Genomic DNA, 11,945 nt, shown 5'->3' on the forward strand with positions numbered 1-11,945 from the left:
GAGAAGGACAACTCCCACTCGTGGGAAACACTCTGTGCAACAGACTGCTGAATATCATTCAGCGCAGTCACACAAACAGAATATTAGGATTTTAACCGGAATGGTGGCAATATTCCGTTTGCACGCGAGTCATGCAAACTGTTTATTCATTCCCAATGTGTTAGTGTTCTGTGAATATCCCGGATGCAGGACGCTGTTCCACACATGTGAACGAAATATTCCGGTTTGAAACTGAATACTGACAAGGTTTCATTTGAAAACAGGAATACTCTGTGCATGTAACTGCACTTTTTGACAATGGTTCTTCAGGTCACCGCTGCCTGCTGTGCATTTAACACATGCTCCAGTAAAGGTTCCCTACCAAGGGATGCACCATGATACAATCCTTATCCTCACCATACCTTATCCAAGGCACACTTTACACAGTCCCTGTCCCCCAAAACACCCAGGCACGCACACACACACACCTCTTTAAATAGCAATTTCATGTTTCGACAGGCATCAACATCTTAAACACACCCCCCCCCTCCCCCCCCCCACACACACAATCACACACACACACACAATCATCATCCCCTTAAAATCACATTTTCTTACAGCAGCACATCTTTAAACCTTCTCAATATCGTTCCAGTGTAAAAAATTAAAACTCATTCTCATAATTCATAAACGGAACATGCACTCCCCCCCCCTGTATTCACGTACAAAGCACAAGGCTTCCAAAGCCTGATTTCCCCATCTTCTGTGGACGTGGATGGCTCACTTAAGAACGAAAAGGGGTTAGAGAGACACCGAGAAGAAGGAGGAGGAGGAGGAGGAGGAAGATGGAGTAATGAGGAGGCCAAAGGCTTGGTTGCCATGGTAACAGACCACACATGAAGCTGCCTTCATCGTAAGGAGGGAAGGGAGTGCCGATGGGGAGTTGGTGGGTGGCGACGGGCGGCAGAGCGGGCGGGCGGGCGGACGGGGCCCACGAGGAAGAGGGCCGATGGGGGAGTGGGTGGGCGAAGAAGGGCGCCGGGCGGGCCACTAGGAGTGCTTGATGGTGTATTTGCCCTTCTGCAGCTGGGAGACGTAGAGCTTGGACTTGCTGCCGTCCAGTCGCTTGAACCACACCTCGTCATGGTTGATGGTGGTGATGATGGCACTGGCAGACAGAGTAGATTAGATTAGATTAGAGTAGAGTAGATTTGGAGTAGAGTACAGTAGATTAGAGTTCCTTTATTTATTCTTCCTTCCCATCCTTCCTTTATTTTATTTAAGGAAATGAAGGTCACCATCAGCTTCAATATATAAATACACACCATCGATGAAAGTATCCTGATACCTGTAAATGTGCACTGTGTAGGATGGTGTCCAGAGTAGGTATTACAACTATGCTGCTCATTGAAACTGCGCTGCCGATATTTTTATTTACTGCATAGCAAACTAATATTTACAGCATTACCAATGTACAGTCTATTTCTGGAAATTCAAAATGGCAGACATGGTGAAGATCCACCTTTTCATGGAAGAATTAGATGGTCGTGGTAAGTATTTGTGAAAAGGTAACATTTGTGAATAGGCAGGGTGAATTCCAGAAGGAAACTGCTAAAAATATTACACAGTGAACCTTTAAGGTGGTACAGTAGAATAATGGTCGTTTCACACTGGCTCCATCTACTGACTGAAGATGGTAGGCATGTCTGACGCATGGGGGAGTTTCTCTTCCACGTTTTTTTTTAAAAAAAAAAATAAAATTTTTACTTCCATTACATGTATAGTACACGCGGTCTGATTGACTGACAGATCTGTTACTGCCATCAAAGCTCTACATTTCTAAACTTTTTGGCGATAGCCAGGCAACGGAGCTGGCGAAACAAACAGACCCACTATGCATTTCAAGACCGCCCCATACAAGGTTAAAGAGATCCATCCGGTTTCACCCATGTAAACGGAATATTCTGGAATTTGTTTTCAATCGAATATTGACAATATTGCATTCGAAACCAGAATATTCCATGCACGTAACTGCAGTCAGTGATGCAGAGTCCTCAGTTGTAAGAGGCATTAAGGGTACAGCCGCTTACCGCACGAATAGACCAGGCGCGATGCGATTCCAGGGACAGAGAATCGCTTCTGTGCAGCAGCAAGCGATACGAGCGATTGAAGAGACTAGAGTATGTCCGTACAGGCAGAAGGCAAAGCATTCAAACATTCCCATTGGCTGTGGTCACTGACCTCTATACAGTTGTTGGCTGTCGCGGCTGATCGCGGAACCGCGTCATAGAAAGTTGAAAGGATTTCAACTTCAAACTGTCGCTATCGGCGTGCGAATCGCCTCTAGTCTCCAGAATCGCTTCTGTCGCGTGACTCAATACAAAGTCAATTACTTCCGTCGCTCGCCTTGCTCATGTCGCGCTTCATCTATTTGTGCGGTTACTCCTACCCGCTTCCTCCTACCTGGTAGGAAACTCATCCTTCCTGTTGATGCAGATGGCCTGTCCTCTGGTGTACCACTTGTTGTTGTAGAACAGACGGCCGTCCTCAGACCGAGCTACGTGGTGATGTTTCTCTGGCTTAGTCGGAACTAGAACACATAGTTAGAACACAACATGCCGTTAGCTCATGTGAGAGCGTCAATGAATTATTACAAAACATCAATCATTTTGCACGTCAAAGATGGCCATAAAATGATCCCGTTCGTGGTTTGCCAGACCCCAATCCGTCTACAAGCTTGGTGGGGATACCGTGCACGTAAAATATAAATCACATTACACCATGCAATGAGCAGCTCAAGAGAAAATAACCAATTCAGACAATACTAATCATAATAGTGGATATCAAAAACTAAAAGCAAAATCAAATCACTATCAAAAACAATTGTTGACGCTTACCATCAACTTTAACTCTGTGTGGTCCCATAGATGCCATAGCCTAAAACACAAACATAAAACTATAAACATAAAAAAGAACTACACAATTGTCTGTGCATACATACATAAGTTTGTCAATAAGAGGGTATGACAGGGCACGAAACCTTTCGGTAACACTTTGTTGCAGTGTTACGTCTTAATGCCTGTATAAGTAACCTGTAAGGCATGTACTAAGCAAAATCAAACATTTGTTAGGCATGTATTCGCAAATGCCTTGTTCATGCACAATTACGGATTTATTACCAATATAACCTCAGTAAGGACCAGTAAGCCTAGATTTCTATTTATTAGTAAGTAGTAAGTGCCAGGATACAATGTGTATAAGCTCCCGGTACACTGTGTGAACAAACCCTGAACAGTGTGAAAACAGATGTGGAATAAGGTTCCCTATTCTAAAGTGAGGCATTGCTCAGCCCGAGTGGCTTAGGGCCCCCACACTACCTAGGGATTTTGCTTAGTACATGCCTTACAAGTTAATAACAAAGGCATTAATATTGTATATATTGGTGCTAATAGATGTAACGCAACAATTAAGTGTTACTAACCTTTCTTATTGCAGTCCAGTCTTCAAGTATATCCAAGTCTTGCAGCATGTAAACAATATATGGCCGTAAGAAGGCTAAGGAGAAAACAATTGGTAGGGCAGTATATTGCTATATTTAGTACAAAAAACAAACAAGATAAATTAAGTTAAAAACTAAAACTGCAGGGAGATACATGATTAGATACTGTGCATTGCTATGCAATTTGCATTTGCTAAGATTAAAATAATGTGATTTGGACTAGCTTCAACGATTATAAAGGGTGGATGAAGAGGATATCTGACACAACGACAGGCTTCTTCTTCTTGCCAGGCGTGAGAGGATCCTTCTTCTTATTCTTCTTGGACTGCAGGCCATCGTTCCATAGCTCTAGTGAACACAAAGACATATATTGAATGACAAACTTCTAGCCTGGGAAAACCCATAATGCTTTGCACAATCGTTCCGACCTGAAAGACAGCATGGATTCTCATCTGCCTTTGGTGCTAATTACACACCGTCTACAACACAATATAGTTTTTTCTTCTCTTGTCTCTATTCTATATCACATTCAATGACATTTATGTATGATAATGTGCTATATAAATATTTTTAATTGATTGATTGAATCCCTCAGCGAGGATTCCATCCAGATCTTGGGCTCCAATCAGAGTGGGGAAGGGTGGAAAGGCGATGACTGCAATTTGTTTGAATAGATACAACTGACAATTGGCTATGGGCTTATGCCAAATGACACCTTCGTAAGACCCACCCGTAAGACCGATTGGCCATGGGCAATCAGAAACCACACCTTTCCTACGAGAAATTGCATAGGTAGCCTCCAGTCTATCTTACTAGTGAGACTGTCTGGTGTTTAGCAGGCAAACAAACTCAGGCTCTTTTATTAGTCCAAACAAGAACACACAAGACCAGGGGGGGGGTATTCCAAGAATATGGTTAAGTGATAACCCTGGCCAAGTTAAGCTACAGGAGGGAAAAAAAACTTAACCTACAGAAAGTAGTGAACCTGCTAATTGAGAAAAGGAGGACTCCAGGCTCTCCAATTAGATGATTTACCACGTCAAGGTTAACTTAAAGGATTTCTCCGGAGTTGGAACAAGTTTGCCTGATTTTTGCATGTTTGGGATGAAATACAGTCACTCTAGAGCAAAATCAAGGCAAAAGGATGCGTTTTGAGAAAGTTTGATAATATCACGTTAGCCTCGTTAGCCATATCAGCTATGCAATATGAAAGATGCGGGCATCGTTTTTCGGCGGTTACACACATTTCAAAAACACAACATTTTAAAGTCTTGCACAGCTCAAAACAACGTCACACGTACCTCATAATATGTTGAGGGTATCCACACATAAACCGAAGTGTCCAAAGCCCTTCATGTATTCTTGAAAGGTCTGCAGAATGTGTTTTGTGAAGCTACTACCTTGAGAATATCTAAATTACGGTCAAGACAACTATTTGACACTAAAGTCCACCAAGTAGATTGCAGAGTGCGTCGCACCATCAGCTATGATTATTTCCATAGCGAGTAACCACAGCTGATGGTGCGACGCACTCGGCAATCTACTTTGCCGATGCCTGCATCTTTCATATTGCATAGCTGATATGGCTAACGAGGCTAACGTGATATTATCAAACTTTCTCAAAACGCATCCTTTTGCCTTGATTTTGCTCTAGAGTGACTGTATTTCATCCCAAACATGCAAAAATCAGGCAAACTTGTTCCAACTCCGGATAAATCCTTTAACCTGGTTTTCTACTACTGAGCCATGTTCTTGGAATACTCCCCACTTGTTGCACGACAACGCACAAATGTTTACAAAGTACACAGTGTATCTTCTCCTACACTACAGCAATATATACAGCCGCGGCAACTATTGAGAGACCACTCCGAAATGTTCAGCTTTTCTGATTTTGTTGTGGATAGGTATGAGTTTGAATAAAACAAACATTGTCATTTCATTCTATGAACTACCGACAACATTTCCTCCAATTTTCAAAAGAAAATATTGTCATTTAGATCATTTATTTGCATAAAATCTTAAAATGGTCAAAATAACACATAAGATGCAATGTTTCCAAATCTCAAAAAACGCAGGGAAAACAAGATGATATTAACTGTAAAACAACATAATAGTAATGTATTACTTAGGAAGAGTTCAGAAATCAATATTTGGTGGAATAAGCCCGATTTGTAGTCACAGCTTTCATGGGTTTTGGTATGCGTTCCATTACTCCTTCACATTGTTCTTGGATGATTTTATTCCAGGTCTGGTGCAAGAATTGAAGTTGCTGAGCTTGATGGCTTGTGACCTTCCAGCTTCCTCTTGATCACATTCCAGAGGTTTTCAAGGGGGTTCGGGCCTGGAGTAAGGGCTGACCATAGCCCCATACGACTTTGTTGCCGTCGACCAACATTGGTGAAGCACGTGAGCGAGAACTTGTTGTCACGATGTGGGTGTTATTAAATACAGCGCATTTAAAGTCGGACACAAATATGAACGAGGCGATGAGCTCGCGGGACTCACTAATTTGACGCCCTTTCGGTACTTAAGCCTTATGTCATACGACCCTAAACCTAAACCTAACCCTAACCCTAACCTTAACCTAACCCTAACCTTAACCCTAAACCTAAACCTAACCCTAACCCTAACCCTAACCCTAAATTGCTTGTTTGAAATGTTTGATTACCATGTGACGGTATCGAAAGGGCGTCAAACTAGTGGGTCGCATGAGGTCGCACCAGTTTGCTCTACTACACACCACGTGTGAGGAGTGGGGGGACAGGCAGCGAGGAGGAGCTGAAGTGGGGACCTGCGCAAACTTGTGTAGAGGTGTGAGACAAGACTCTTATACACACGTGAGTGAGTTGTTGACCAACCAGTTCATGGGCGCGTGACCTCGGAGGCGGTCTGTAGACGAGCGTTGAAGGGAATAAGCAACTGCAGAGGGTGCAAGATCTGACTGCAGTCGCATTCATCCCGCGATAGTTTGACACCATGTGACATGTCACCTCGTCGACGCAACATCACCGAAATTTCGAAGTTTGACTGGAAATCTAACCGTCATGCAGCATTTTTATCCAGAGTGCATTGCTGTCTAAATGCGCATGCATGCGTTGACGACTTTTGATTGCACTTCATGTCAGGGTATTGATCTGGTGGTCCCCCCTCCACACCTTGATTGGCAAGCTGAGTGGCATTGTCCTTCTCTAAAAAAAAAAAAACGGTCCTCAGCGTTCAGGGGCGTTGTCAGAACAGAAGGAATCATGTTTTGGCCCAAGGTAACTTTGAGTGTGGGTTCAGAGACGCATCATTTGCAACGATGAATTTGACCAATTTCAGCCATGCTGAGGCACCCTCAGATAATTACCTATTCTCTAGGTGTGGATGGAGGACCACCAGATCAATATCCTGACATGGTCATCCCAAACTCCAGGCCCGAACCCCTTTGAAAACCTCTGGAATGTGATCAAGAGGAAGCTGGAAGTTCACAAGCCATCAACCAAAGCTCAGCTACTTCAAATCTTGCACCAGGCCTGGAATAAAATCATCCAAGAACAATGTGAAGGAGTAATGGAATGCATACCAAAATACATGAAAGCTGTGACAACAAATCTGGCTTATTCCACCAAATATTGATTTCTGAATTCTTCCTAAGTTAATACATTACTATTATGTTGTTTTACAGTTAATATCATCTTGTTTTCCCTGCCTTTTTTGAGATTTGGAAACATTGCATCTTATGTGTTATTTTGACCATTTTGAGATTTTATGCAAATAAATATAATAATTTCTTTCGAAATTTGGAGGAAATGTTGTCTGTAGTTTATAGAATGAAATGACAATATTTGTTTTACTCAAACCCATACCTATCCATAACAAAATCAGAAAAACTGAACATTTCGAAGTGGTCTCTCAATTTTTTCCGCGGCTGTATTTCTTTCTATCTTTCTCTCTCTCTCTCTCTCTCTCTCTCTCTCTCTCTCTCTCTCCTCTCTCTCTCTCTCTCCTCCTCTCTCTCTCTCTCTCTCTCTCTCTCTCTCTCTCTCTCTCTCTCTCTCTCTCTCTCTCTCTCTCTCTCTCTCTCTCTCTCTCTCTCTCTGCCTAACTGATGGTAGGTCAGCAATCAATAATATGATGCTGACCTACAATCAGTTAGGCACAGACATAGAGCGAGAGAAAGAAAGAATGAAAGAGAGAAAGAGAGAGAGAGAAAGAAAGAAAGAAAGAAAGAAAGAAAGAAAGAGAACACAGAACACAGAAGACAGTGACCGTTCTTGTAGGCTACTTTACCTGAGGTAATGTCTATGCTGTGACGGTCTTCCTCCAGACGTCTTATCTTCTCCTCCAGTTCACTTTGAACGGTGTCAAAAAGCAGCAGCTTTTCACTCTGAAAAGCATGTGAGATATACACATACAGTATAAACACATATGTACTGTAGATGTATTTGTAGTGATTGGGAATATGGGGGATGAGGGCTGCTTGGCTTGAGTGTGCAGGACTCTCGCCTTTTGCACCTTATGTAATGAAGGCCCACTAGCAGAGTGTGGTGTGGAACGTTAGTAAACCTCCCTCCCAGGGCCTCAAACAGTGCAGTAGCGTTGGGCTACTGGACCGGCCCTTTAGCTCAGCGGTCTCACACTGTGCCTCCCATTCCTCCCCAACCGATGTAGTTGACCAAGTGGCAGGTTCGCGGCCCTGAGGGGGACGAACTGTGCTGGAACACCTCGGTCACACTTACCTCCCAGTGTTGACTGGCCGCCTGCATTTCGCAGTCATACTTATTCCGCACAGACTCTAGGCACAGCTCTCGATAGATGCCTGCAATGAACAACAAACAAATAAGTTAAGACATATTTCTCAATTTTATTTAGGATAGCCCCTTCAGATGAATCATCTCGTTTTCAAGGGGATCCGTCAGTACATGTCATGCCCTTTTTTGGCATAATAATAATAATAACCTACAATACATACTAGACATTCACACTCAACACAACTAACATTGCTCCCCAACCCCACCCCCATCCCCTGCCAACCACAATGCTTTCAGAATGTACTGTAAGCATGTAAACAGATCAAATACAGAGTATACACAGAGTACATTTGCAGGCATGTGAACTAGGCTACACAACACATAAAACCCAAGACACATCACAGTAACTTTCATGCCACTGAAATAATGCCACATCAACCATCACTTCAGCAAGCACAGCTATGTCAAACATACCTGCTACCTTGGTCCTGATCTGCATGTTCTCTTGAAGTGTAGCCAGAGGTTCCAAGTATTCCGGAGCATTGCCAGCTATCACTTCTTGCAGCTTGAAGTCAACTTGACTCAGTCTCTCCTTATACAATCTGACAACACACAGTTTGACAGGTGGGCTTTAGTGGACAGCACAGACATACAGGAAACCTTGACACCCACTGAACTGAGAGATATCGATGGTATTGCGAAGACAGTGCTTACTGATCCTTGAGATCCGTGAATTGCTTCTCAAGGTTTGTCATTTCGTCTAGGCACTCCAGTCTCCTCCTTTCACAATCCTCATCGTCCATTTCTGCACATATCAATAATACTCATGAGAGAAGCATGCCTGCCTCAAGCGAGGCTAACCTGAGTTTGGACATCATGGCTGCTCAGATTTGTGGAAATACAACGAATGGAACATTGTCACTGGCGTGCAATCTGGTAGTCTGGTAAGGTTTTCGGGACAAGATGTATGTACAAGGAAAATGTTTACGACCCGTGTTAGCTTACTAGCTAACTATAGCCTACGTGGTGTTACCTACTCGTGTCTTTTCAGCCATTGATGTGCGCAGCTATTCTGGACTTTACGGTCCCATTCACTTCAATTCATTTTTTTGGCGTTTTACATATTTCGGACCGTGCGGACGCCGCTGTACTCGTGCGAGGAAAACAACAATTGTCTCGGGTGCTAAACATGGTCATGGAACGGCTTGCTTAACCAGAATGGTGTGTGTTGTGTCATTTCGAAGATAATTAAAGAAAATCTTATTACAATGGGATTTCTCATAGGCATGGTTTTGCATGTCTCTTATCTCTTTTCATGTTGACTGAGCTATCACCGTTACAAGTTTACAAGGTGCACAGCGCACATATGTATGCATACAAAAAGGAAGAATACATTTCACAGTGTAATTCTGCAAATAATTCACTTCAAAGTTAAGTGTTATTACATAGGCACCATGGTCATCAATATGTGTGTAAGAACAAGTGAAAAAACAAATCGGTCAGTTTGTCAAAGAGGAGATGGTAGATATGCGCACCATAGTACAAAGTATGCATCACACCATGCTTCTGAATGATATGAAGGAAAAATACTGACGGCACATAGCCTACGTCTCTTTCCTCAATAATGCACATGCCACATATCACTCAAGCAATCTTCATTAGCTAATGTGGCCACAGGGGGGCGATATTGTAGGGCACGCTGAGACATTCGGATTCAATTTAACTCACTATTAGGCTATATAACAAAGGTTGCATTATAGGCTAGGCTACTACATATAGCCTAGTCATTAATTGGCAAACAATTCATGTTGTTTCTATTGTAATGGGATTGCTACATTCAAGAATTTTCCAATGTCTTCCATCTCCTCTGTCTTTTCCATGTTTGTAGGTTAAGAATTAACAAACAAAATCTTAACATTGTACTGCATGTTTTAGATGGGCCCATGTACAAAGTACTTCAAGTCTGTCTGTAGGGCACATCAAGGGTCTGTGAGAAAAGGGTGCTTGCGCTGCTGACAATGTGTAAATGCTTCCATTACATCCTATAGGCCTACATATGATGGCTACAAGAATTTCTGCAATGTGTTGTGTTGTTTTGAAGAAAATTGAATAAAATCTTATTATAGTGGGATGTCATATGCATGATTGGACAGGTTTCATATCTCTTAGCATGTTCACTGCGTCATCACCATTTCATCTTACAATGTGCAGAATGATCAGAACTCTCTGTAATTCTGAAAATAAGTAACTCTGAAGTTAACAGATCATACCACATATGTAATAAGTAGTGCAAATTGAGAATGATTAATTTCTCAAAGCAGACACTGGATGATATGTAGCATAATACACAGTAGGCCTATGTGTCGCTATGTGCTCCTGAAAGATATGCTGAAGACATACTGAAGGCACAAATATTTTTTTCCCAATAAGCCTTATAATGTAGGCCTATATCAGGAGTGAAGTTACATACACGTGAGTTGTAGTTGAATGCTGAGTGGCCTTGAACCCACAACTTATGGTATGGACAGCATGACTTCATCCACTAAGCTACCACAGTTTCATAAGAAATGTTAAGACCAGAAAGATATGTCGTCGTTGTGCATTTTAACACAATAAATCATATAAAATATATTTTCCCTGCACCATTACCTCATTGTCTGAAGTATGATGAAGAAATGATTGTAGGCCTATATGATTTTTTAGTGCTGTGATAATGTGCACAACAAGAAGTTTTCTGGTCAAACAAATTTGACTGAAACTGTGGTAGCTTAGTGGATGGAGTCATGCCTACCATCCACAGGTTGTGGGTTCAAGGCCCATCAAAGGACAATTTTCACACTCGTGTATGTTACCTCACTTCTGATAGGCCATGATTAGGCTTATTCAGTAAATAAATATTTTCGCTTTCAGTATTTCTTCAGCATATCATTCAGGAGCACATTGCGATGCATAGGCCTACTGTGTATTATGGTGCATAGGCTATCTACTGTCTCCTCTTTGACAAACTGACCGATTTGTTTTTTCACTTGTTCTTACACACATATTGATGACCATGGTGCCTATGTAATAACACTTAACTTTGAAGTGAATTATTTGCAGAATTACACTGTGAAATGTATTCTTCCTTTTTGTATGCATACATATGTGCGCTGTGCACCTTGTAAACTTGTAACGGTGATAGCTCAGTCAACATGAAAAGAGATAAGAGACATGCAAAACCATGCCTATGAGAAATCCCATTGTAATAAGATTTTCTTTAATTATCTTCGAAATGACACAACACACACCATTCTGGTTAAGCAAGCCGTTCCATGACCATGTTTAGCACCCGAGACAATTGTTGTTTTCCTCGCACGAGTACAGCGGCGTCCGCACGGTCCGAAATATGTAAAACGCCAAAAAAATGAATTGAAGTGAATGGGACCGTAAAGTCCAGAATAGCTGCGCACATCAATGGCTGAAAAGACACGAGTGTGTTACCTGAAGTGTCTCCATCTTCAGAGACAGATGAGCTTACAGTATCTTCATCGTCTGTGCTGCTAGCGTCTTGTTCCGGATAGTCCACCTCCATATCTTCGTGGTTGGGTTCTTTCTTCTCTCGCGAGTGGACAGGCATGTTAAAGAGTTTAATCTATTACACCATCTAATCGACCGAAGCAAACGGCCACCCGGCGCAAAAAAGATAAACAACCGCTTGGAAACTCGGATCCGAGCAACACCAAGCACGCTCAAAG

General features: G+C 42.3%; 1 protein-coding gene across 1 annotated transcript; it reads right to left on the minus strand.

Moving 5' to 3' along the window:
* Window positions 1-543: 543 nt before the first annotated feature.
* Window positions 544-11,945, minus strand: brms1lb (BRMS1 like transcriptional repressor b). The gene is made up of 10 exons (XM_063223309.1): window positions 11,692-11,945; window positions 8,926-9,016; window positions 8,686-8,813; window positions 8,200-8,279; window positions 7,751-7,847; window positions 3,737-3,826; window positions 3,461-3,525; window positions 2,877-2,916; window positions 2,443-2,569; window positions 544-1,147 (listed from the first exon to the last, which is right to left on the minus strand). The coding sequence occupies exons 1-10, from the start codon at window positions 11,825-11,827 to the stop codon at window positions 1,030-1,032; spliced, it is 972 nt and encodes a 323-aa protein (XP_063079379.1). The 5' UTR covers window positions 11,828-11,945; the 3' UTR covers window positions 544-1,029.

This window comes from Engraulis encrasicolus, chromosome 18, assembly GCF_034702125.1.
Source record: "Engraulis encrasicolus isolate BLACKSEA-1 chromosome 18, IST_EnEncr_1.0, whole genome shotgun sequence".
Classification (NCBI taxonomy): Eukaryota; Metazoa; Chordata; class Actinopteri; order Clupeiformes; family Engraulidae; genus Engraulis; species Engraulis encrasicolus.